This window comes from Strix aluco, chromosome 12, assembly GCF_031877795.1.
Source record: "Strix aluco isolate bStrAlu1 chromosome 12, bStrAlu1.hap1, whole genome shotgun sequence".
In the NCBI taxonomy this organism is placed as follows: domain Eukaryota; kingdom Metazoa; phylum Chordata; class Aves; order Strigiformes; family Strigidae; genus Strix; species Strix aluco.
The window spans coordinates 12,705,049-12,728,603 of NC_133942.1; the positions used below are offsets into that span (position 1 = coordinate 12,705,049).

The 23,555-nt window shown below is 39.4% G+C and overlaps 1 protein-coding gene across 3 annotated transcripts in view; it reads right to left on the minus strand.

Annotated features, from left to right (window-relative positions):
- PIAS1 (protein inhibitor of activated STAT 1) overlaps positions 1-23,555 on the minus strand; it is a 64,830-nt gene that overhangs the window by 13,315 nt on the left and 27,960 nt on the right. For all 3 annotated transcript variants that reach the window (XM_074837899.1, XM_074837901.1, XM_074837900.1), the window contains exons 3-8: positions 9,675-9,759; positions 8,986-9,033; positions 7,397-7,487; positions 6,601-6,735; positions 3,385-3,490; positions 1,816-1,889 (exon numbers count right to left, since the gene is read on the minus strand). In XM_074837899.1, coding sequence (XP_074694000.1) covers positions 1,816-1,889; positions 3,385-3,490; positions 6,601-6,735; positions 7,397-7,487; positions 8,986-9,033; positions 9,675-9,759 — 539 coding nt within the window. The remainder of the gene's footprint in view (positions 1-1,815; positions 1,890-3,384; positions 3,491-6,600; positions 6,736-7,396; positions 7,488-8,985; positions 9,034-9,674; positions 9,760-23,555) is intronic.

Below are 23,555 nucleotides of genomic sequence, written 5' to 3' on the forward strand. Positions count from 1 at the left end.
TGAAGAGCTACATCCTAATGTCCGACTGCTGTTTTGTTTTTACCCCTGGCAGAACTCTGAGAAAGTAAAACAGAATTTGACATCTTTAGCAAACTTGCCATCCTAAAAGAATTATTGTAGAGGATATTCCTGCTCTAATACCAACTCGTCTGAATCACAGTGATCAAAAAATACATCTAAAAGCACTGCAGAAGAACTTTCATCAGCAATGGAAGCAATCAGGATAAACAGAAGAGCAACATAACTCCCTGAAGTGGCAGTTTTGACAAATCAAGTATAACTGAAGTAAAGATCTGTAATTCCAGAAGATGCATGAAGATTAATTTAGTGAATTAATACATAGGCACTTCTAAACTCTTACAGCCATTTAGTTCCTACTAACTGATTACTATTTTTGTCTGTATTGGAAACTAATTTTAAGTGGTAAGAATACTGTGCCTAAAGAATGACAAAAAACCCAACAGGACTATTGTTGTGCTTTCTAGAACAACAAAGTACTAACAGCACAACAAAAATTCAACTGTAACAACTCAGCAAAATAAGCTGCCAGGTGTGGACCCAAAATACTTCAGTGTTCCAAATCTGCAGCAGTTTCCATGTGACACAAATTCATAGGTCTGTAAAATTACAGGATATGAGGTTGTAAGTTTACAGATCGGGATTTTATTTTGTAAATACAATCCCTGTATCTTTCTTACAGCTGAGTTTTATCTTCCTTATAAATGTGTTATTGTTTAATTAGCATCAATGTTGATATGGAGAAAGTCTTAAGATTGAAGACCATGAAAATACCACGTTTAAAGATTTTATATATGTATTAGGCTATTGTAAAAGTAACCACAATGTCAACTGTGCTTTTTACGAAGCAAAGCTTATATATCTGAAAGTTTATCTTTACAATGGTAGAGTTTAAGAATGTACTTAATAACTTGAGAAATAAGTTTCAATTTTGCAAGAATAAAGTCAGTTTTCTCCTTCAGATATCAAAACTGAAAATTTTGTGTCAAGCTTGAACAGATTGAGCCAAACCAGGAAACAGATGTATCCTTAATCTTGAGAAGAGGTTAAAATGCTATACTGCAGTAAAGATACTGTGTCAATTAATACAGAGAGCAGCTATTCTGAAGGTGCATGGTACTTGAAACAAGAGCACTAAGTCCCAAAGATTAAAAAAAGTGCACATAATATTAATGTTGTGCAGTTTACCAATGACAACATAAAGCGAGGTATAAACTACTGCTTATCTCTGCATCTACTTGTTTAAAAAACAATTAGGTCAAGATACAGTACATCTCTGCCTCTTCCACGTTCTTTGGAACTGTATTCTCCCACTTCACATTTGGAACAAATTTTGTTTGAACCACCTCTAGGGCGCTGCTTTGTTTTTAATCTAAGATTATTAAATACTCAAAGTGTACACATGCATATAATCGACTTCAATTAAAAGACGCTCAATTCTTTGACTGCAGACACTGGCTGAAGAGCTACTTTTAATAGTCAGATTCACCTACCTTACCACTGAGAGTGGTTTTATCACAACCAAGGACCCAAACTGCACACTCAGATGATCTAGTGACAGAGTTAAATGTATGCTTACATTTAATTTTGAATAGCATTTTCAAGTTAACAGAATACCCATTTTCTCAGGGGTGTATGACATGCTTAAGCACAGTGACAGATAACTTCAGCACTGGATCCTGCCCCCACAGAGTTAACACACAGGTAAACACAAGCTAACCTCTACCAAATGCATGTCCCAGAAAAGCCACATTTTGATCAGAATCAGTTTTGAGGGAATAAAAAAACCCAACTTACTGGACAAAGAAGAGAAACTCTTAAGCTTGTCGTTGCTATTTCACTGTCTGGATCAGCAGTCAGTTTCTCTTTAACTGTTATTTGAAAGAAGAAAAGGTTTCATTTACAGTTGGTTTAAAACATAAATTGCAGGACAGAGAAATAAAACAAGTCTGAAACTGTGTGCTAAACTTTCAGTTTGCCATATCTACTGGAAGCAAGCAGCAGTGACTACTGTTTCAGACTCACACAGTAAATGTAACATAAGCAGTCTTTACTCTCTAGAAAGATCATAAACAACGAGATTTAAGAAAGCCAAAAGCAGGAAAAGCTCATCTTAAACCAAGATCTCTAGAAAATGCATTTATACAGAGGTGTCTCTTTTCATATACATGCAACTTTGTACTTGACAGTTATTTAAAATGTACCAACAAGATGAGCCACATTGACTTGACTGTTAACTCCAAGCCCATTTAAAAAAAAGTGTTAGTAACTCTCACATGGACAAGCACCACTGTAAACCTCTGAAATACTTATCAAGCAATCCTGTGATTTAAAATTGAATAGCAAATTGAGAAATACGGAATCAGAAGTACCCTGACAAAATCTGAGTTTTAAATAACTGCGGTATGAGCACTGCAGAAGTCTTTCATCTCTACCCATCCTCTACTTTTTAAGGACTGTTTTATAAACAGCCATTGGTTAAGTGAACAAGTCAGTTCCACGTTCTTCCTGCTCCATGAACCTGACCCACACCCTCATTCTCACCTTGTGTACACAGAGCAGTAGCCACCTGGAAACTCTCTAGATTTTTGTGCATTTAAATCATCACACAGCGTTAGCACAAGCGAATGCCCAGCACTATATGCCACTGGCTTTGTAGCATTTACTGGTGGACTAATTTCGTCCCTTCTGGAGAAGGTCCTGTGCTATGTACAACACATATTATCTGAGCATTAAAGAGCATGACCAACAGCTGTCGGGTGTTGGTATTTTCGCCCTCTCCCTGAAAAGGAAACATGCAGCAGTTTTTGCTTGTACAAATTTTTATTGTACAAACTTATACCAACATGTACTTGTCAGAGAAAACAATAAAGCGGCAAACCTCACACTACATTTGGAAGGGGGATGGGAGGAGTACTGTGCTAGACACTCTCTCTCCAGGAGCTCACTCCACGATACTGTGTCAAAGGAACAAAAACTGCGTTGATGGAGACTTTCCTCCAGCATGTCAGCATCAAGGTTCAGTATCAGGCAGTTAGTTCAGCTTGCTTGAGGTACTGAATTACCAGTTAACTATATAAATACAGTTGTTCTGTTCTGAAGAAACAAAGCCAGTATGGCTGAACTGAAAGAGATTCTCTTGCATTTTTCCCTTCACAGTGTCAACAGGGTTCCTGGACTGGCTCCTAGTACAAACAAAGGCCTCTGAGTCTTTGAATTGGAGCTGAATACAAAGAACACCACTATCAGATTCTCAAAACCCAGAGAATTGTAGGAAGTCCAAACCTCAGTTAGCACAGTCCTATTTCAAATCTCCTTTTACAAAAGCTATTTTTCCTTTTTAAACAAGTAGTATATCAGACATACTTAGTGCTCTAGAATGATCAGGGTTCCGTATTCCTTTTGCTCGCAACCTCTGCAGTAACACCGTAGAGGACAGCTGCTTTACAAGATAGACTGCCATGGAATAGTTCTAGAAAACAGAACAAAAGATCAAAGTAAAAACTGTTTTAATCAAAAGACAGCTTGTATTTTATACAATGCTTATGCAATTTGTTATGTGATTAGAGGGCACTGTCTTGCTGAAGCAGTTAATAAGACTTTAGATGGCAAAGTTTTCAGACTAGAGAAAACCCATCGTGCTTCAGAAAGTTCACAGGGCTGGAGTTTTAGAGATACAACAAAAGTGACTTTACGCTTCACTGAGATTAGATTTAGCTGCAAACCAAGCTATAAAACCAGCATTTCGGACACTTCTGGAAGTTTTTCATCTAACTCGGGACATGGAATCTACAGCCCATTTACATCAATAATGTTAGGTTCTGCAGTTGTGTCAATACATTTAAAGGAAGTTGTCAGGTCAAATATGATCAAAACTTTTTTTTTAAAAATACATGCTTATTTCATTTTCAAAATAGGAAAATCAACAGTGATGCCTCTTCAAAGGCAATACATAAAAAGATGCACCATCTGCAGTATTCCCTATTCAGTCTGGAAGCACTGTTCAACTTCCTTTTTCTGACCTTCTTGCACTTACCATCTACGAAATGCTAACTTCACTGCCAAAGCTTACCAGAAGCAAGGCAGTTAAAGAGTTTAAGAGTTCAGTGGGGCCAAGATGTACTCTAGTGAATCTAGCCGGAGCAGGCAAGAAGTCACCACTGCTAACTGTCTGCCCTTCCACTCTGGAAGAGGTTAGGTCACATCCCCCCATCAGCCCCAACAGAACAGACCATGCAAATGTTCCTTATCAGTGTCAGCAATAAGCCATGGATGCTCACTTCTGCCACTACAGAAAATAATCTGGCATACAAGCAGGTCAGATGTGGACCGAACATCAACTCTGCCAGCTGCCCCGTAAGCAGGGTAAGCCTTCCCTCAGGGATGAGCAAGAGTGGCAAAGTGCTCTTCCTGGCATCACTAACTGATTTCAAACCGCAGTCTGAGATTTCTGAAGCTCTCATTCTTCTTGTAGAGCTACTAACAACAGCAGGCAATAACTGTCTTTCTAAAAATGTGATACTGTACTATGCATTCATCAGCAACACTCCTCTCTCCTCCCCATCCCCAAAATGGAAAGGGCAAAATCCGTGTTCTTGCATTAGTGTTCATCAATTATTTTTTTATATAAACACCATTCGCTAAACCTGTAGCTGCACTCATATACTTTAAATTGAAAATGAAAGGCTTCTCCCAGCAACTGCCATGTACGTTTCCACTAACAAAAAAATCCATACAATTGTGACATCCACAATCCTTTATTTAGGATGCCGCCAGAATTTGAAGATGGGATTTCAGTAATATATCTTACCATAAAATTACACAAACTGAAATAGCATCAGAAACACCACATTTGAAATATTTTATTCTTACAATAAATGCTTCTCACATCGTTAAAAACCACTACTGCTTTAACTTGTTTGTTTAATGCCTCAATTAGTATAGAAGTTAGAAAAATGCTAATTAACATTGTGAAATTATTTACCGACAGCTTGAATCTACAAAGCTAGGAACTTGCCCAAGGCATCTTGTACAGAAGGCTCTTGAAACAGATTGTGTAAAAATCACAATTATGACTTCGGGAAAGGTAGAGTACACCAGTTGAGACATGCAACTGACTCTTAAGGGAAGGGGAGGAGGGAATTCAAATTTTGTACTATACAGACACATCCAAATATAAAATAATTCCTCACATTTAATGGACAAGGTCTTAAACAATCACTTTAGGAAGCACTGCACCTCATGAGTGGGGAAGTTCTGACTGGTATCTAGTTCTCATGAAATACACTAAGATTTGCCACTCTCTTCAGTTTTGTATTGTAAGCTAGAAGTTAGCCAATATGTTTTTTATAACTGAAGTATCCATGAAGCCCGAGAAACTAGCTAGTTCACAAGAGACTAGCTTAGAGTCCATGCAGACTTGTGACATTTCTTTTCCCTAAATCCTCACTGGTATTCTTAAGCAAAAGTGCAGCACTGTATTCAGAGTAATAACCAGGATTCATCAACTCTCATGCAGGCAATGTAAACCAAAATAGGTTCATTTTTAAATGCTTATTTCTGATACCTGCAGTTCTCATCAGATAAATGATGGTTTAAAAAAAAAAAAAAATCATTCAACCATCGTTTATTCTATAATCTGAATGGAGACTGTTTTACGCTCCACAAGAAATCCATCATGAAATAGCATCATGATGTTTTATAACTGGCTATTGTGCATGATTGGGCTGTAAGCATTTTTCCACGCTGGTTCAGGAATCCTGGGCTTTGCGAACTGACAAATTCTTGGACAAGGTTTCATCTCAGGACAGTTCTCGGGACTTCTAAAAACAGGATAGTTGCAATGGCAAAGCCACCGTTTTTCAAGTCCATGTTGTCTCTGTAATGCGTATCTAGCAGGTTTTTCGCCATCAGTGAAAGCAGCGGACTAATTCACAGACTAATTTATTGAAGTAACTTTGTGCAGCGTTTTCCAGATTTAATTAGTCCAATGGAACATCAGCAATTTTATAATACCAACTGTAACATTCTTCCCACAGACACAAAAAAGTTATAATAATCTGACTTTTAAAATATTAAGTATAAGGACAGCAGCTGTGAGAACAGAAATGTAAAAAGGGCAAATTAAATCTCCCAGGCCCTGCTGAGTTGCTATCCTTTGTGTCCACATTTACACAGTTATAAAAGACCACTCTGTACTGAATATCACATGCCAGTTACAAGTTGAAGCCAAGATAAGGTTTGTCCCTAAAATCAGGACGATCTTGAAGTCTGAAGTTAAACAAACAGAAGTTTTATAGGATGTCTTGATCTTAGTATCTGGGACCTCAATGAGTCACAAAGATAGGTGGGGGAAGGTTAAGAGGGAGAGATCACACAAAAAAATTTGAGGGCTACTGATCTAAGGGAGCATGTCGTATCTGCCTAGCATAAAGTAATACAATCAAAAGAAGGAACAGTCTACTGCTACACCATGAAGTATTTTCTGCACAATTAAACTTCCTTGTCTTTCAAATCTTTCAAACAGATGCCAAAGCAGAAACTAGTAAGCTTTAAACAGCGTTATGTACCAAAGTTACTTACTCTTCCAATTTCTGCAGTCCATGAAACAACGATTGTGTTTGGTACCGTCGTAGATAATCTGACGAGTGAGGTAATGTTGATTGGTCGGCTAGGTCGCTTTGGTTCAACACCATTTTTGGTTGGTGGAAGATAGCCCTAGAAATCAAAGTATTTTTCCCCTCAGCAAAAAAAAAGTAAATACTGCTTTTGCCTTCTTCTCCTCTTTCCACAACACTGCCCCAATAGAAGCTGTCTCTCACCTGAACCAGGGTCCCTCTTCAATTTAAAGAGAGAGATATATGTATCAGACAATGAAGTATCAGGTGTTTTACAAGCCCTTTCTCCTTACGCAGATCCTCACACTTCCCAAATCCTAACCCTTCCCATGGAATATTAACAGGCACCTTTGCCACCCCTGCTTTCTCAGTACTGCTGTTCAGCGTGCCTGGCTAACAGTGCCCAGTCTAACCCCGTGCGCTGCCCCTGGACTGTAAATTGGTGTTTTTCTCCTTAGTCCTGTTGGTCAGTGATGGTTTATTCCCTGCACAGATGATCTCCAAAGCAGAGTCCAATTTCAGACAGTTTGTCAAACATTAAAATTTACTACCATATTTTTTGAAAATTAATCTTCCGGATCTACTGGTTGGTCTCCTGAGAAACAATTTACTTAACTATCTTTTCCATTCATCTACCCATCTTCATTCAAATGGTCCAAAATGTGAAAACAAAGGTTGGTATAAATTCTCAGGCTAATTTCTGACAGACAGTTCCTAACAGTGCTGTCCAAATAGGTATATCAAAATAACATTTTACTTACTGGAAGGCTGCATGGTTTCCCATTTACTTTCACACACAGATTGGGCGGGAAGTGATCTTCTTGTGGACAACTAGTTTCTGATAAACAAAACCTAAAAGCAAAGAGCTTCCATCATCTTTAAATCACTTTAGAAGTGAAAGATCATCTCCTCCTAGAAGGAATTTTTCTTCTACCGAGTTATAAAAGCATGACAAATCTGCTAAACTCATTCCTCAAATTAGCTGTACAGATCATTAAGAAGGAAAACCCCCCAAAAATCACAGGTTTGGATCAAGATGGCTGTACGTTCGTCCTCAGATTTCTTGAATTCCTCAGACTGACTCTGACTCATTCAGATATGCAGGTTCCTGTTACAAAAGACAGATCATCCAGATTTCTTTCCTACCATTTCTCCAGCCTGACCTCCTGATACAAGACCAGGGTTTCACAAAGAACAAAATATTCTTCAACTGTCCATCCTCTAACTTCAGTAAACCAGACAGCTGTTTAGCCACAGCATCAAACACTATCCCTCATGCCTCTGTCAAGCCTCTTACTTAAGTCCAGACAGTTTTGTTTATTTACTTAAGTTCAGACAGGCTTATTTGCTGCTGGAACTAAAATAAGACACACCCTTCCTTGTCCTACAAAATGTGTGTAGGCCAAGATCACAGACAATAGGCAAAGGACCAAAAAGAGCCTCCCAACTCCAGGGGATTTCTTCCAGGGGACTTGCCCCATCCACACAAGTGTACCATCACATCAGGGTGTAGCTATTCAACACAGCTGAGTCTAACAGGCTGCTGCTTTCAAAAAGTGGGAGCTACCTTCTGTCCCCATTTTCCCTCGTGCCCTCCTCGTCCCTTAGTCCGACTGAGCTCCCACCAAGCCAACCTGACTTGCTGGTCAGCAGAAGGTATCCTAACAAGCAAGACCCAAAAGCAGTCGCTTTCTGTCTGGCGAGTGAACAGCTCACCACGCAGACATGACCAGGGGGGTGAAAGGCAAGACAGCCATTTCTGACAGGAGCAAGCTCTGAAGTCAGCTCTGCTCACAGCCCTCCGCAGAATTACAAGCATACATAGGATTTAATCAACTTACAATACATTTGTCAAAACCTCTAAAAAAACCACATCATGTTAAGACCCAAGCTGGTGACTCTCAAAGTCTTGCCTCCCATTGTCTAAAGAAAAGTTGACCTTGGGTTGCCATGCCCAGGAAATACTGTGTTTGACATCTCTGCTAGAAAAAACAACCCTCCCTGCACGTAGATTTTGAAGGTCCAGGCACCTGGAATCTGACAGATGTGGAGTTAAAGAAAGGAGCAGACAAACAATCTAAAATAACTAACTGAAGAAAGTCAGCTATAGCAGCTAAGTACATGCAGTATTCCAACACACCAGAGATCAGGCCACCAGCAACTTCAGGGAAGCTGCATGTAACACGGACAAGTAGTTAAGCCTGCGCTTTTCAAATCAGCCAACAGCAAGCTTTTCTCAAGAAAACAACTGGATGAGAATCTTCTCCATAAAGGAGACTCCATCTGGGTAGTGTATATCTGATATATTTTTAAAACAACAGCATCAAGAACAGGTGATACAAATACATACCTTAGCTGGACCTGTACTGTGAAGTCACATTTGGTCCCAGAAATATCCCTAGAAACAACAGAACACAGGTTAAAACATGTTGTTTATACAACAGGTTCATCAGTATTTTCTCAGAGTTTGCTCTGAGTAAGTTCAGAGTAAGTTCAATATATGTAAACCACTCTTTCCAGTATATATAGTGTATACCATACTTTTCTCCTTCTGGTCAGTCAAACCACTACTCTTAAGACACACTAAAAGGTAGACTTTTTATTTTTAAAGGTAAATAAATCAATTACATTCTCATCTGACCTCTACCATTTCCTTTTTCTGCTATACTTAAAGAAAATTCTGATGGGTTACTATGAAATACCATCTTTATAGTGAATAAACACAGAACTTGACAAAGGATCTGGTGGCAAGGAAGGGCTGCAAGGAGGAGAGTTATGTATTTGTACAGCGCTTAGTAGAAGAGAAACCTGCCAAATACTCACTGGACACTGGTGGTATTTAATTCTCTCTTCCTCACCTTTTTCTTCTCCATCAGCTTACAAAGGAGAAAAGGATCCCCCAGAAGAGTATTCTCTGAGGCACTACATACACCCCTGTGCTCTTTAAGATCACATTTCAAAATGAAAGAGATGGTAAGCTAGTTCCCTTCTTTTATTTATTTTTACTTAAATACTGTATTATGGATCAAATGCACTCACATTGAACTGCTGATTTGCTGCACTTGTTGTGGCGTCAGTGCAAATGCAAAGCAGGTTTCTCGAAATCGCTGACTATTATCTGATGCTAGAAGAAAACAAGAGATCATCACTTTAAAAACAGCAAAGAGAATAATTAACAGAATGATCTCCTTTCATTAAAGTGTCTACATATATATACGCACACATTTTTATAGCGATCCCCATAGTACAACACACATCTGTTTCTGTAAACAATTTTAGAGCCAGCAAGAAAGCTGTCATTTAAACCCTCCTGTAAATAAAAATATAATAAACAAACCTTATATGCATATGAAGTATACATTAGTGATACAGGTTAACAGCAAAGCGGAGACAAATCAGCTTAAGACTTTATGTTAGTCATGGTAATTTAATGCTAAATGTTCTTTGATACCAAGTAAAAAAAATTCTTAGGAATTCTCATCAATCACTTTTTTATTTCCTTTAATGCATAAGATCATGGATTAACCTACAGAAGTATACAGAGTGACAGAGAAGTACAACACATGCAACTTCTCATGTTTCAGTAAGATATTTTATGGAGTTAAATGCACCAAATATATAATATGCAAACAACTCATGAGATATGCAAGTATGAAATCTGGTTTTGAAGTGCTTCAACTCTGTGCCATAGTGCTCCATAACAAAACAAACACTACAGAATTAATGCACCTGCTGAAAATCAAAGTAATGTTAAATGTCTCCAAAATAGTGCTTATTATATCTAAAACACATCCCTTCACCAGAGCTACAAGCACCATTGCAGTACAGAACCATACACGATGGCAACAAAAATGGCTTTTTAAAAAGAGAAATTAAAAAAAAAAGAAGCATCTCCCCAGAGAACTCAACATGCTCATCAACACATGCACTGAAGTGAAAGTTGAAAGAAGCTTGCCATTCAATTTCATTATTCTTAATAATTTTATAAGATTATGAATAACTGTATTGTGTATTAAACACTCCATAAATTTATCATTTTTTGTTTTACTATAATACACTTCCTGACTCATCCTTGAGTGACAGATGAGTGAATACTTCAGGGTGATACTTCAGATATTTTGTTAAAAACAGCATGTGGTAGGTTGGAACCAACAATAGAATAGACATTGACTTAGTATAAATATTAACAGCAGCAATCCCACAAAACTACATTTATATCTTTCTTGCATGACAATGCTACAAGATCTGTACATTTTATCACATTATATGCAAAAACCACATGCAGTTGATTATCAGTTGCTCTACAGCTAGATGGGTAAGAATAGGTAATATATACCAAACAGCAACTTTTGTGAAAATACCAGCAGTAGTAAATCTTTATGAAAGCATTATAACTTTTTATATTTTTATATGCATATATTTCCCTTTCTTTCAATAATAAGTTCTACTGTAATGTCCAAAAGCACCATCTGGGCTAGGGTGCAGCATGCAGCCTCAAGTTAATCTTTAGTTAGATGCTCATGCCTACAGTATCCAGCATCTATTTTAATACATTTTCAATTACATTTCCTCAAATGAGAAACATGCAGGGCTTCAGATGACAGCCATTCATGGTATCACAATGTAAGAATTTGCAGGAAATATAAACACAATGTATACAATTAACAATGAAAATCTGTTACAATATTTGGTCTTCAATATAACTAAAAATAGGTGTAGAAATACAAATGGAAAGATCAGAATTACATACTGTAATCAAGAAAAGATGAATTAGCAAAGTTAATGCACTGCAGACCAGAGAACTGAATGAATTCAAGTTATTACTTCATATTTTTACATGGTTAAATGTGGCCTTAATCTGCTGGGTTTGTTTTCCTCCCATGTATAATTTGCTTTACCCTAAAAATTGCCAGCTTTGGCTTTATTAGAAAAGTTCTGGAAGCTCTTTGCGAACTTTTGTTGTGAACTCCAACACCTTTAATTAAAGGACAAGACTGTTGAACATCTAACTAATGCTGCCTTCATTTAAAACTTAAATTATCCAAAGAAGTTAAATAGCAGTTACCAAAAGCCTAAACCCAAATTTCCCAAACAATCTTTTTCCCTTTCAACGGCTCATCTTTTTGCTTGTTTTGGTGTTGCAGCATCTCCAATTTAAAGAATCAAGCAGGTAATACGGATTTTTGCAAGCGTTAGAAATAAGGGAGGTGCAAAATAACTGTTAGCAAAACAGCAAAGCTTCCAAAATTCAACCCTTTTCCTCTGTTCGTTACTGGCTGGTCTTAACACAAGACTTACTTTTACTCAACAGTGATATGTGACCTTGAAAAGTGGGTTTCTAACTTCTATATTCAGTTTCATCGTTCTCTTGCATTGGCCAAATTAAAGCATTATACATTAAAATGGCAAAAAATTAAAAAGGACATTCTTCAGTGCTGATATGGGAGCTTTCATAATTCCAGTTTTCTTCATCAGCTAGTTCTAGCACATTTATAAGACAGTAAATAACCTCTGCTTGAATCACAAATTTTTGCAACCGAAATAGCCACTTCAAGCTCATAACCATTAAAACACCACGAAAGTATTACCAATAACTGCATTGTGCACATTGCAGTTAATGAATTTATTCTTAACTAGAAGCCACCTAAAATGAAAAAGGCAAGGAGGAAGGCTCTGGGGTTGGGGGAGGCTGGGTGGTTGGTTGATTTTAACACTGTCAGTTTAGATAAAGAACAAAAGGCCTCCAACATTTCTTCTTCTGTTGGCTATTAACTTTATATTAACTCATCTTAATCACTGTAAGCAAAAGTCTGCGAGCTGATAGATCAATGATCCACAGTGATCGGAGATGTACCTTGTCACAGGCTGCTTGATGTTTTCTTAGCTGTAAAACAGCATTAATATCCACATGCCGTGTTTTCAATACATGGCTTTTGTGTACAAGCAATCATTGTGATTACCACGGGAGCATGGCCAAATCGCAAAGAAGGATGGAACAACTTGTTAATTAGGCAAAGATGATCCAAAAGCCAATCAAAAGATTTCAAAACTCTTGACAGATTGAGCAGTACAGACAGAGGAAGACAGACAAGAAGCTACATTACTCTAAACTAAAAGAGTTACAGTCAGGCTCTTCAACTAGTATTAGGATACAGCTCTGCCCCTTGGACGTGTAACTACCAACAGGAAAAAGCGCAAATTTAATCACCAATTGCCTAATTCAGTGTGTGCTACCATATGTAAGTCTAACCTTTAGAAACAGGCACACTGCAGCCAATTATAAAGACATAATTTTATTCTTTACATTCAGCACAATATTAAGAAATGGCAAGAACAAACTATGCAAAGAACAAACAGAATCAGTTGAATGCAGACACAAAAAAACTTGTAAAAGAGGCCTGGAACAACAGTGAAAATCCTAAGCTATCGCATTTGAAAGCGCAGTTAAGTTTTACAAGGGCTGTGGTGGTGAAAAGCATTACTGCCATTTTCTAGCATTCAGTTAAGATCCTGCAGTTGCCACTCCAACACCAACACAGCAGGACAGCCTCCCACCCGCCAGCGCTGCCGGGAACCCGGCTCCCCGCACCAGATCGGCGTTGGCAGCCAGGCTGCGGAAAGGAACGGAGGGTAAAACATACCCCCCAGCTGCAAAATCACAGCAAGTTAATTCAAGCAGAGGTCAGTTAAATATGGCAAGGAAAAGTCAACAGCTTCACAAGGACTCTGCTTACCACATGTGAAAACCAACTGCCTGTTTATTCTGCTGCCCCCCGTGCTATCGCAAACCAGGGGTATGAGGGGGTTTGTCTGGGGGGGGCGGGGTACACAGAAGGGGCAGGTTAGGGAGGAGGACTTTGCACATCTGGGACTCGCCTTGGAGCAAGGGGAAATGCAGCAAACAAACCCAAAGCATCCCTTGGAAGGGAGACGAGGAGTGTTTTTTTCTTTGTGGTTTTCTCTAATCTTCTCCCATATGTTTTCACACAATCTTTTTATACTCGTATGTATTCTTTCTAGATCTACTTACCCTACAAATGATGCATGAAAATTTCAACAAAACACATTAAACAGAGCTAATTTAGCAGCTTTATACAATTAAATACGAAGCTTCCAAGCTTATCTATGACTATGTGAACTCCTCTATTTCTAAGCAGTTCAGCTTTTTCAAGGAAGAAACACTCGAAATCTGGGAACTTAAGAGTGTAGAAAAGCTAACAGATTTCTATTAATTCATCTGGTGTATCTGCTGTGTTTAAGAACACCAAACAGATCCTGGCAAATCAAGCACATCATTTACTTTTAAAGTTCTGCAGTATGATTAAAACCAGAAATATGCAAATATATAGTTTTATACAAGAAAATAATTTTGATGGCTAGAAACATTCAACCATGCCCTGCAAACAACTATTATTATTTAACAAAAGAAAGGCAAAAATAGATCTCCAACTGAAAACTGAGTGGATTAAAATAGAATTTATAATCTAATAAAGCTGGAATCTAGCCAGGACAACAGAGTTAATATGAACATTCTTAAGAAAGTTGCCAGAAACTGTTTTTTGGGGCTTGCATGGTGGGTTTTTTCCCATAACTACGAGTTATTAAATTTTATAACCCTTCCTTTAGCACCCTCTGAATGGTACAGAGCTTGGAGGATTAGTCAAGAGTTGTTTATAGGCGACATCTCCTTTGCAATCTCAGAAAGGAGGTACAATGCACAATGTCTAACGGACTTTTTTTTTTTTAATTTGCATATAAAGAAAAAAGACACAGTAATTTAAAAAAACCACCACGAATCACAAGCATCACTTTACCTTGCTGCTAAAAAATTTCCCAAATAATTCATAAATCTGAAAGGGCAGGTTTTGAAAGTATAATAAAAAGCGTTTCATGAAGACTTATGTAATTAAATGGGTGTCAACAAGAACCGTTTCAGACAAGCCATATAAAATTCACTTCTCATCTTACCGGAATCTCACCATTTCTGAGGGGGTGTGGAAGGGGGGTGGGCCAAGGGGAATATTTACTACTTCTTCATTCATCCAGCTTAATTCCAGGAAAGGCAATGAACAGAATCCACGGGTTTTTGTAAACATGTACATACACTTATTAAGAACCAGCACCAGCTCAGGTTTGTTGCCTCTGCAGGTCCCCAGCATTAGTACAAAACACTCTAAAATGCCTAAAACATTGCAAAAACATTACAGGGCAGAGTTTCTTCTCCAAAGCTATTCTTTTTACCAATTCATTATCACCACAGTTTCCTCAATTATTTCATGCTTACCTCATTCAAGTAATGATCCAAACAGCATATGGGATTGGTATACATTAAGTGAGAGTGACCCAGTTACGCCTTGCTAGTTGTATATTTTGTTAAACATTTTGCATGGTAATGAGTTTTCAAAATTTGAGCAAAAAATGTTTTAATACATGACAGTATCATTCACAGGACCAAAACACTTAAAATTCTACATGAATATATATATACACATATGTGTGTATATATAGGCAATGAATATATTACTTATATAAGTAATAATAATGATACATAAAAACCATTTCCTACCAATTTTGTTCTTTATTTTGGAAAAACCCTAAAGCGCTAGAGTGAAAAAAAGAACCCAGCTTGAGTGGCTGCATTTTCTACAGCTCTAAAAATATTCTGTTCCACCTCACCAGTACCCATGGCTAAAAATAGCCACACAATCTTTCTGCAGTAAAATACCTCTTGCTGTCTTGAGAAAAAGCCAGTCTCTAAATTTCCATTCAAGAACAGATACCTTAAAATCTTTAATGAATCGTATGTTATCACATCGCTGAGGGGGTGATGCTTCCTGATGCAACTGCAGCTGACCATTGTACTGACAATATACTACGGTTAATCTTTTCCATCTATCATCACCAAGTGCAGATTATTTAATAAATGAAGGGAATATAATACCTTCTAATACAGAAAGATACTTGGACTAAAATTAAACTTGCACTTTACACTGCAGTAATTACCTAAGTTCAGGCCATGAGAAAAGCTATCATTCAGTTGGCCTATTACCAACGATTTCCAATAATAGCATGTTTATTTCCGAAGGCAAAAATAGTTATGTTAAGTAAGAGTATCAGGACTATAGCAAATTTTTGCTACATGCTGTAAGATAAACAAGAGCTATCTAACTGGTTATTCACTAACCTAATACAATACATAATTTTGATCAGTTACATTTGTGGAAATATCAGCCAGAAAAACCTAAACATTGTAGGAATTGTCAACCCAACACATAAATAATTCGTGCTTATCTTCCCCAGATAGGTAAGATACCTCATTTTGTTGCAGCACCGGCATCTTGCTTTTTCTTTTAAACAACAGAAGGCATTGTATCAATTTGTGTTCACTTCTCTTTCAAATATCACCGCTGAAAATTTAATACACTGCCTCCAAGCTAGACCAAAATTACTGCATTTAGATTAAGGCACAGAAAACGTTTACCTTTTAAAAAAGGTAAAATTCAGTCAGGCTTTGAATTATGCTCAACAGCAGCAGAAGCCAGGAAATCCATTACTCAATACTACATACACACAGCTCCTCACAATGTAGTTTGTCCAAAACCACTTGTATCAATTCTGAACGGGGTTCGTTTATACAACTGCTTTTGGAGGCGAGATCAAACGCCTGTGTACAGTACATTGCAGTATCTGTATGTAAGAGAAACCAAGCAGCTACAGGGGGGAGAAACGATGAAAGGATACACCTTAATGGGGGATCTACGACATCTCGGACACATCACTAGCCCTTTTAAAACCACCACAATTGATGAAGTTCCTGGGTAACACAAGTGCAAGTACATAAACGCTTCCTCTCTATTAACCACAGCCTCTTAGCACCAAGCTCCTGCCGGCTTCTGGAATCGAGCAGCAGTACCTTTTAAATGACTACCACCATACCCTTAATTTCCTGCTACCCATGAAACGCATTCCTAGTGTGCAATATCAGGTCGGTCCCTGCTAGACCCCTCCTCAGAGAGCCACCCTCTCCCCTGGAAGGCAGGAAAAGCCTCTTGCGAATCACTCGAGCCACATCAGACCAGGCCAAAGCGGGACCCTCCGCCCTGACCGGCTGTCGCATGGCAGACACCTAAGAGCAGGGCAGAGGGCTGTGCAGCAGCACGGCGTGGCCTACGCAAGCCCTGGGCTTCAGGAGTGTGGCCACACCGAGCTCACGGCCAGCACCGAGACAAGTCCCAGATTCCTGTTTCTGTTTTGTCACTTGCTCGCTGTGACATCGTGGCCATTTCACATCATTTCAATCACTTATCACAATGGATGTTATGCAACCTTAACATTTCAAAGCACTTCATAACTACTTGAAGGGAAGCATTTTAGTAAACAAATCATTCTTTCCTTGATAGCAGTGACTAGCTCTTAACCCACTTCCACAGGTTACAACTGCACTGTGCTCACAAGTACACTGCATTACTGTGAAGTGACAATGCCATGTTCCTCAGGTTAAAACAGATGAAAAACTGGACTCAGGTTCTGGTCAGTCTGCTGCATTTATCACTTACAATCATTTTTAGATTCTGTTCAACTTAAGCTTTTAACAGTTAATACTCAGAAGGAATAGGCAGAGCTGCACCGGGGGTGGGAAAGGCAGGGAGTAAAGAGATGCGAAGGAGCTTATTTGAAATAGTGCCTAAATATATGTATGAAAATAGCCTGGAAATGCTCCAAGGGCTACAATTAATTCATAAATATTACGTATTTTATAACTCTCTACGATATGGTGTATAAACAGAACAGATCAGCTGGAAACTCTGTGCAATTGGACAGATAATTATGTTTGATTATTTTTTTTCATCAGTCATGTATTAGAGCATTTCTGAGCAATGAGGATTCCTGAAGACCTACAGGAAGTATTAAGGGGCAATTTCACACCGACCTTCAGTACCAGAACTCTGGAGTTAATACCCACCTACCCCAGTTCTCCTCTCACTGCTGCCCCTCCTGGGCCCACAGATCTCCATGGCACATCTGTTCCATCATGTTGCCAGAGGGAAGGAACATCACTGGGTCCTCTATACTCAAATTAAGTCACTTGATTCCTTTAGACACCTCAATGTATGTCCCAGAACTCAACTGCTGCCATTCAGGCTTGAAAATTTTAGCTTCTATTCCTAAGAGCACTGACTGCAGTTAAACACTTCAAATGAGCAGTACTAAAAAGCTGGCCCTGCAATATCCCTACACGGGGTACCCTGTTTCTAGCATATTTTTACTCTCAACAAGAAAGTAGCAAGTTTTGTAAGGCTAACAGGAAAGGCAAAAAACTAAGTTTAAAGTTCGTGATTAGCTAAGAGTCCCTAGTAAGCTCCCTACCAGGATTAGCACAACCCATATCACCTTTTTCTAAAAGCCATCATAAAGTGACTTGGTGGGTTGAGCCAGGCTGGACACCAGGTGCCCCCAAAGCCTCTATCACTCCCCTCCGCAGCCGTGAGTTGAGATAAGGACAGGGGGGTCACTCACCAATTACCGTTAAAGGCAAAACAGACTCAACTTGGGGAAATTAGTTTAATTTATTACCAATCAAATCAGAGTAGGATAATGAGAAATAAAATCAGTTCTTAAAAACACCTTCCCCCCAGCCCTCCCTTCTTCCCAGGATGAGCTTTGCTCCCAATTTTCTCTATGTCCTCTCCCCCACCAGCACAGGGGGACAGGAGATGGGGATTGTGTTCAGTTCATCACCCGTTGTCTCTGCCTCTCCTTCCTCCTCAGGGGGAGGACTCCTCACACTCTTCCCCTGCTCCAGCATGGGTCCCTCCCACAGGAGACAGTGCTCCATGAACATCTCAAACATGAGTCCTTCCCACAGGCTGAAGCTCTTCAGAAACTGCTCCAGTGTGGGTTCCTCCCATGGGGTGCAGCCCCTCAGGAACAGGCTGCTCCAGCGTGGGTCCCCCGCAGGGTCACAACTTCTGCCACCAAACCTGCTCCAGCGTGGGCTTCTCTCTCCACGAGGCCACAGGTGTTGCCAGAAGCCTGCTCCAGCACAGGCTTCCCACAGGGTCACAGCCTCCTTCAGGCACCCACCTGCTCTGGTGTGGGGTCCCCCACAGGCTGCAGGTGGGTATCTGCTCCCCCATGGACCTCCATCAGTGCAGGGCACAGCTGCCTCACCATGGGCTGCACCACGGGCTGCCGGGGAATCTGCTCCAGCACCTGGAGTAACTCCTCCTCCCCTCCTTCTCCACTGACCTTGGTGTCTGCAGGGTTGTTTCTCTCACATACTCTCACTCCTCTCTCTGGCAGATGCTGCTCAAGGTTTTTTCCCCCCCTTCTTAAATACATTACCCTAGAGGCGCTCCCACCATAGCTGATAGGCTTGGCCTTGGCCAGCAGCGGGTCCGTCTCGGGGACACGGGGGAAGCTTCTAGCAGCTTCTCAGAGAAGCCACCCCAGTAGCCATCCTGCTACCACAACCTTGCCACGCAAACCCAATACAGGGAGATAAAAGTATCTCTAAAAGACTCCAAGTTACTGAAGACTTCCAAGTCCCAGCAGTTACTTCCCACAACTAAGTGATCTCAACATCTCAGCTGCAAGAGGAAATCTTAAAAAATACATATTGCAATAGCACAGCTTCCTCTCTCATGCTGTGTGAGCACCACTGCTAGGCCTCTAGCTCTCTGAACACTTAAAAGGGATACCACCCCAAGCTCAGATTGGTTCACTGATTATTAACGGATTACTCACATGCTTTGAGTCAACCACGTGGTTTGCTGTCATTCCTTCTACTAAAGCTTTAATTAGGATCATAGAATAATCTGAGTTGGAAGGGACCCACGAGGATCATCGAGGCCAACTCCTTATCAAATTATCAATTATCAAAAAGGTATCCTAATTTGATCTTGGAACTCAAAGTGGCTTCCCAGATCCACTCACATCAGAGCAGCAGTGCCTGAAAACATCCACATCCTGTAAGGTCCTGGAATTTGGGTGACCTCAGTTCTACGCATGAGGAGATTGAGCAATCAGCTAAAGTGAGCAGTAAAAAAATTATACTCCATTTCTTGTAGCACGAGAGCTACCCAGTTGGTTAATGCTCTCTCATACTTAAAAAGAAACAGACTCTAGACTATGGAAAGATTCTCTATATGTGAACTTGAGGCATACCACATGCAAATACAAGTTGAAGCAAAAAAAAGAAACTTAGGCGCACTGTAATTCTCGTTCAGCTACAGCACATGAACAAAACAGAGCTAATATTTCAGCTTATTCTTGCACAATTAAAGGCTGTAGAGCCGGAAGTCAGAAAGCTCAAGCCCAAGTTGAGAATACAGTGTTTTTTTGAACTTCCTCCCACAAAGTACGTCTAAAAAAATAACAAACACAGAAGACAGTAAAAGCATAACTTTCATATAAACCATGATACTGACTGCACAGAGCAACAGATCAGCTTGCTGATATATGAAAGAGAAAAATACTTGCCAAACAAAACTTCTACAGTTTCTAACCTAGATTTCCAAGTGCACTGTACTGTTTAATTGTTTAATAGCTGTACCTTGAACTAGTCACCCTAAAGATTTTAGTCAGATCAGTTGCAAGACCTGTCTTCAAGAACGCAGCATGTCCAAGTAACCATGATCAATCACAGTCAAAAAGAAAATTTCAAGGTAAATGCAAGTCAGAAGCATGAACACTGGTTAGTAAGCACATAATTCTTGAGGGCAGGCACCAGGGGTGAAATTCTGTTTATTGGAGAAATCCTGTTTAATATTAGAGTCCACAGATTAAGAAATTAAGCTGAGACCTAACCAAATCAAGACAAGTCTCAGCAGAGCCACTGGAAGCTCCTTTCACCCGCTGGAGCCAGTATCTGGAGTCTGGCAGTATGTTTTCTATAAGCAATACTCTGACTCCCCAGAAAGCCTGATGTTTGTCTCCTCTTTCCAGAAGGTTGGGACCTGTAGGCAAAAATACCAATTTCCACAGCTCAGATCTGAGTTTCAGTGTTGTGTTCCATATCACTTAAACCTAAAGCACAGCAAATAAATTGTAGGATGATCACCCGTATGCTATTCGGACAGCTTTTAAAGGAGTAGCAGAGCCCACAGCCTCTTTAATCTTTTAAATCGAAAAGAAAAGGTTAATTTCCCCTTACAGATAAGTAAAGGCCCATAACCTAGTTAAAATGTTTCTTGGAACAACTACACAGCTAAAGCAATTAGGAATGACATATGCTGTAACAAGAAGTATTTTTAAGATGTTGTTTAACTAATGTCCCTTCCATAATAATCTGGCAAAATTTTGTTACTCGTTACTCATCTCTCAGTAAACACATTTCACCACACAAAAGAGATCTTATCTGTGTGTTAGAAGTTACTTTTAGAAAATTTGCCCTATGCTTAAAAAACAACCAATTAGCAGTCTCTGTGCACTGAGGGCTGAAAGTAGGGAAAAAAGATGTGAAAGCTGCAGCTTCACTTCAGAAATAACAACCAAAATTCTCCTAAAGGAGTTTCTATTCGAAAACAACAGAGAAGTCACAATAATAAGGCAACTTCCATACATACCATCAAGGACAAACTGGATAGCTTTTACTCAAAAAAACCCCAGTCATATAATCACATGAAATCGTGGTTAACCATGGGGCAGAGTGCTCAGACTTCTCACCAGCGCTGCAAGAGCTCAGTGTACAGATTCATCCACCAACATACATTTTCAGAATGTAGAGCATTCCTAGTTGGCTTGTACATAAAAACATCCAATACAGATGCTTTCTCAATTTTGCAATGAGGATGACTAATAAAATATGGATCAAATTCGACAGCTCCACTGAACATGGACAGATATCTCTTCGTCTCAGATAAACAAGCCCACTGACAGTCTTCTTCGGAGTAAAGAAAATGCCGTCATCCCCCGACAGCACAGCCAGCAGAACCGTAATTGTCAGTATTAGCCACACAGCTCTGAGAGCGCTACGCAGGAGTCATGTACTTGAAACACTCGGAAGGAAGCGAGAGACTCTGCAATCTGAGCAGAGTAACAGCAGGAGAAGAGTCCCACCGTCAGCAGGGCCTAGCTGCTATTTTCAGTTCTTCAAACAAGAGCAGGTTGAGGTAGCATAGGCTGCGTTTACAAGTTCAACTAGCTAGGCAAGTCTGCTCTTCTGCAAGCATCCTACTCACTGCTACAAGTTGTATGGGCTGCTGTAAGCCAGAGAAAGTTTTTTTTTTAAAAAAAAGAAGCTATCCAACAGCCTTCTAACCTTAGCTTGTCACACACGCTTCAGCCAGCCATGCTCCAGATCCTCAGTAGCTGTTGGTGAGAAGGGTACGGATGGCTAAAGCACTGCATTTCCCCCTTGCCATGAATCCTGCCCAGCAAGCAGTCAGCATGTGGATTTTAATCACAGTTCAGAGCTACATTTTGAGGAAGTAAGTGTGTGAAGGTAACATCCACTTCTTCCTTGTTCTTGGCATTAAAAGTAATAGTTAGCAAATTTAATTTCCTTATCTGTTATTCACATTAGCTTATGTACTACCCACCTACGTAAAATATTTGGGTACAGAATGCATGTTCAAGTGCCCTGCAGTGCAACTCCCTACCCCAAGGCTTTGTCAAATTACTGTTTTTCAAATTAATAATCACATCTTGATGGGACAGAAGACTACTACAGCAAACCTTCCAAGCAATTCCACCTTGACTTGGGAAAGACAGGGAAGAATCACATCCAAAGATGTGCTTTGCCCAACTTCTATGTAATGACTGTCATTTCAGAAGAATCTGAAGATCCTCAAACCAGCGGAGATCACGCTCATGCTCTCACACACACTTTTTTCCATTCCAATAGGTTCCATTTTAAGCAGGGAGATAATTATTCAAAACCCCACATCAAGTCATCCATTCTTGCAGTGGAGAGAAACAAAGTAAATTCAAAAGTTTCTTATCCCTACTCCATGAGGAATCTGATGGGAAAAAGCAAGCAGGAGATGCTGAAACACTGGCCAAATGCCATGGAGAAAGTTCTGAGTGTTTGCAGTATGCATCTGCCATTTGAAAACAAAGCCAGGGAACCTAAAAATTTGACATTTGAGGAAACCCCTATTGTTTGCAGCAGTGATGAAGATACCCAAACCTTTTGGGGCAAATATTCAACAAATCATTTAGGACTGCTTTTAATTAGAGTATCAGTAACTGCATAAATGGAGAAAATTAATACAAGTCGGCTCCACACTTGCATTTAAAACTGCTAAGCTGTATGCACAATTGCTCCAAGTTGTTTTGGAAGTGTATAAAGCTGCATATCACTGGTTATTAATCCAAGAGGTTTTTTCATTAACATATATATATATATTTATTACTCTAAAATATCTTCATGACATTTATAGTCAGCAATTTTACAATCTGTAACAGTGTTACTTTCCACTACAAAAGGAAACAACCGACCATTTCTCATATGCATAGACACTGAAGCTCTCTCTTCCCCCAAAAGCACAAGAAAAAAAGCTTTTAAATATTATTGCTTCAGACAAACAGAAAGACATCACAGGATGCACATCCAAAACAAAACCTCAAACATACCCTTAAGTTAACTGAAAGGACAGAGATTGCTTAAAAAGGCATCTGGTTGGAATTTCACCCACTTCCATTTTCTTACCCTGACACTCAAAAACCACAAAGGGGGGAAAAAATATCCTATTGTATATATTGTATACAATCCTCAAGCAGTAAAACATGACAGAGCATGAATTATGATCTCTTCATTTGGGGCTGGTTTGTCAGACATGGAGCTGACAGCAAAGTGTTCTTACCACATGTAGGAATAAATGCATACCATAATTCCTGCATTGGAATGTCTTATTGAAATTACAGCATTATTTCTAAGTATTTATAATGTAGAAGTGATGGAGGCACATACTGAGT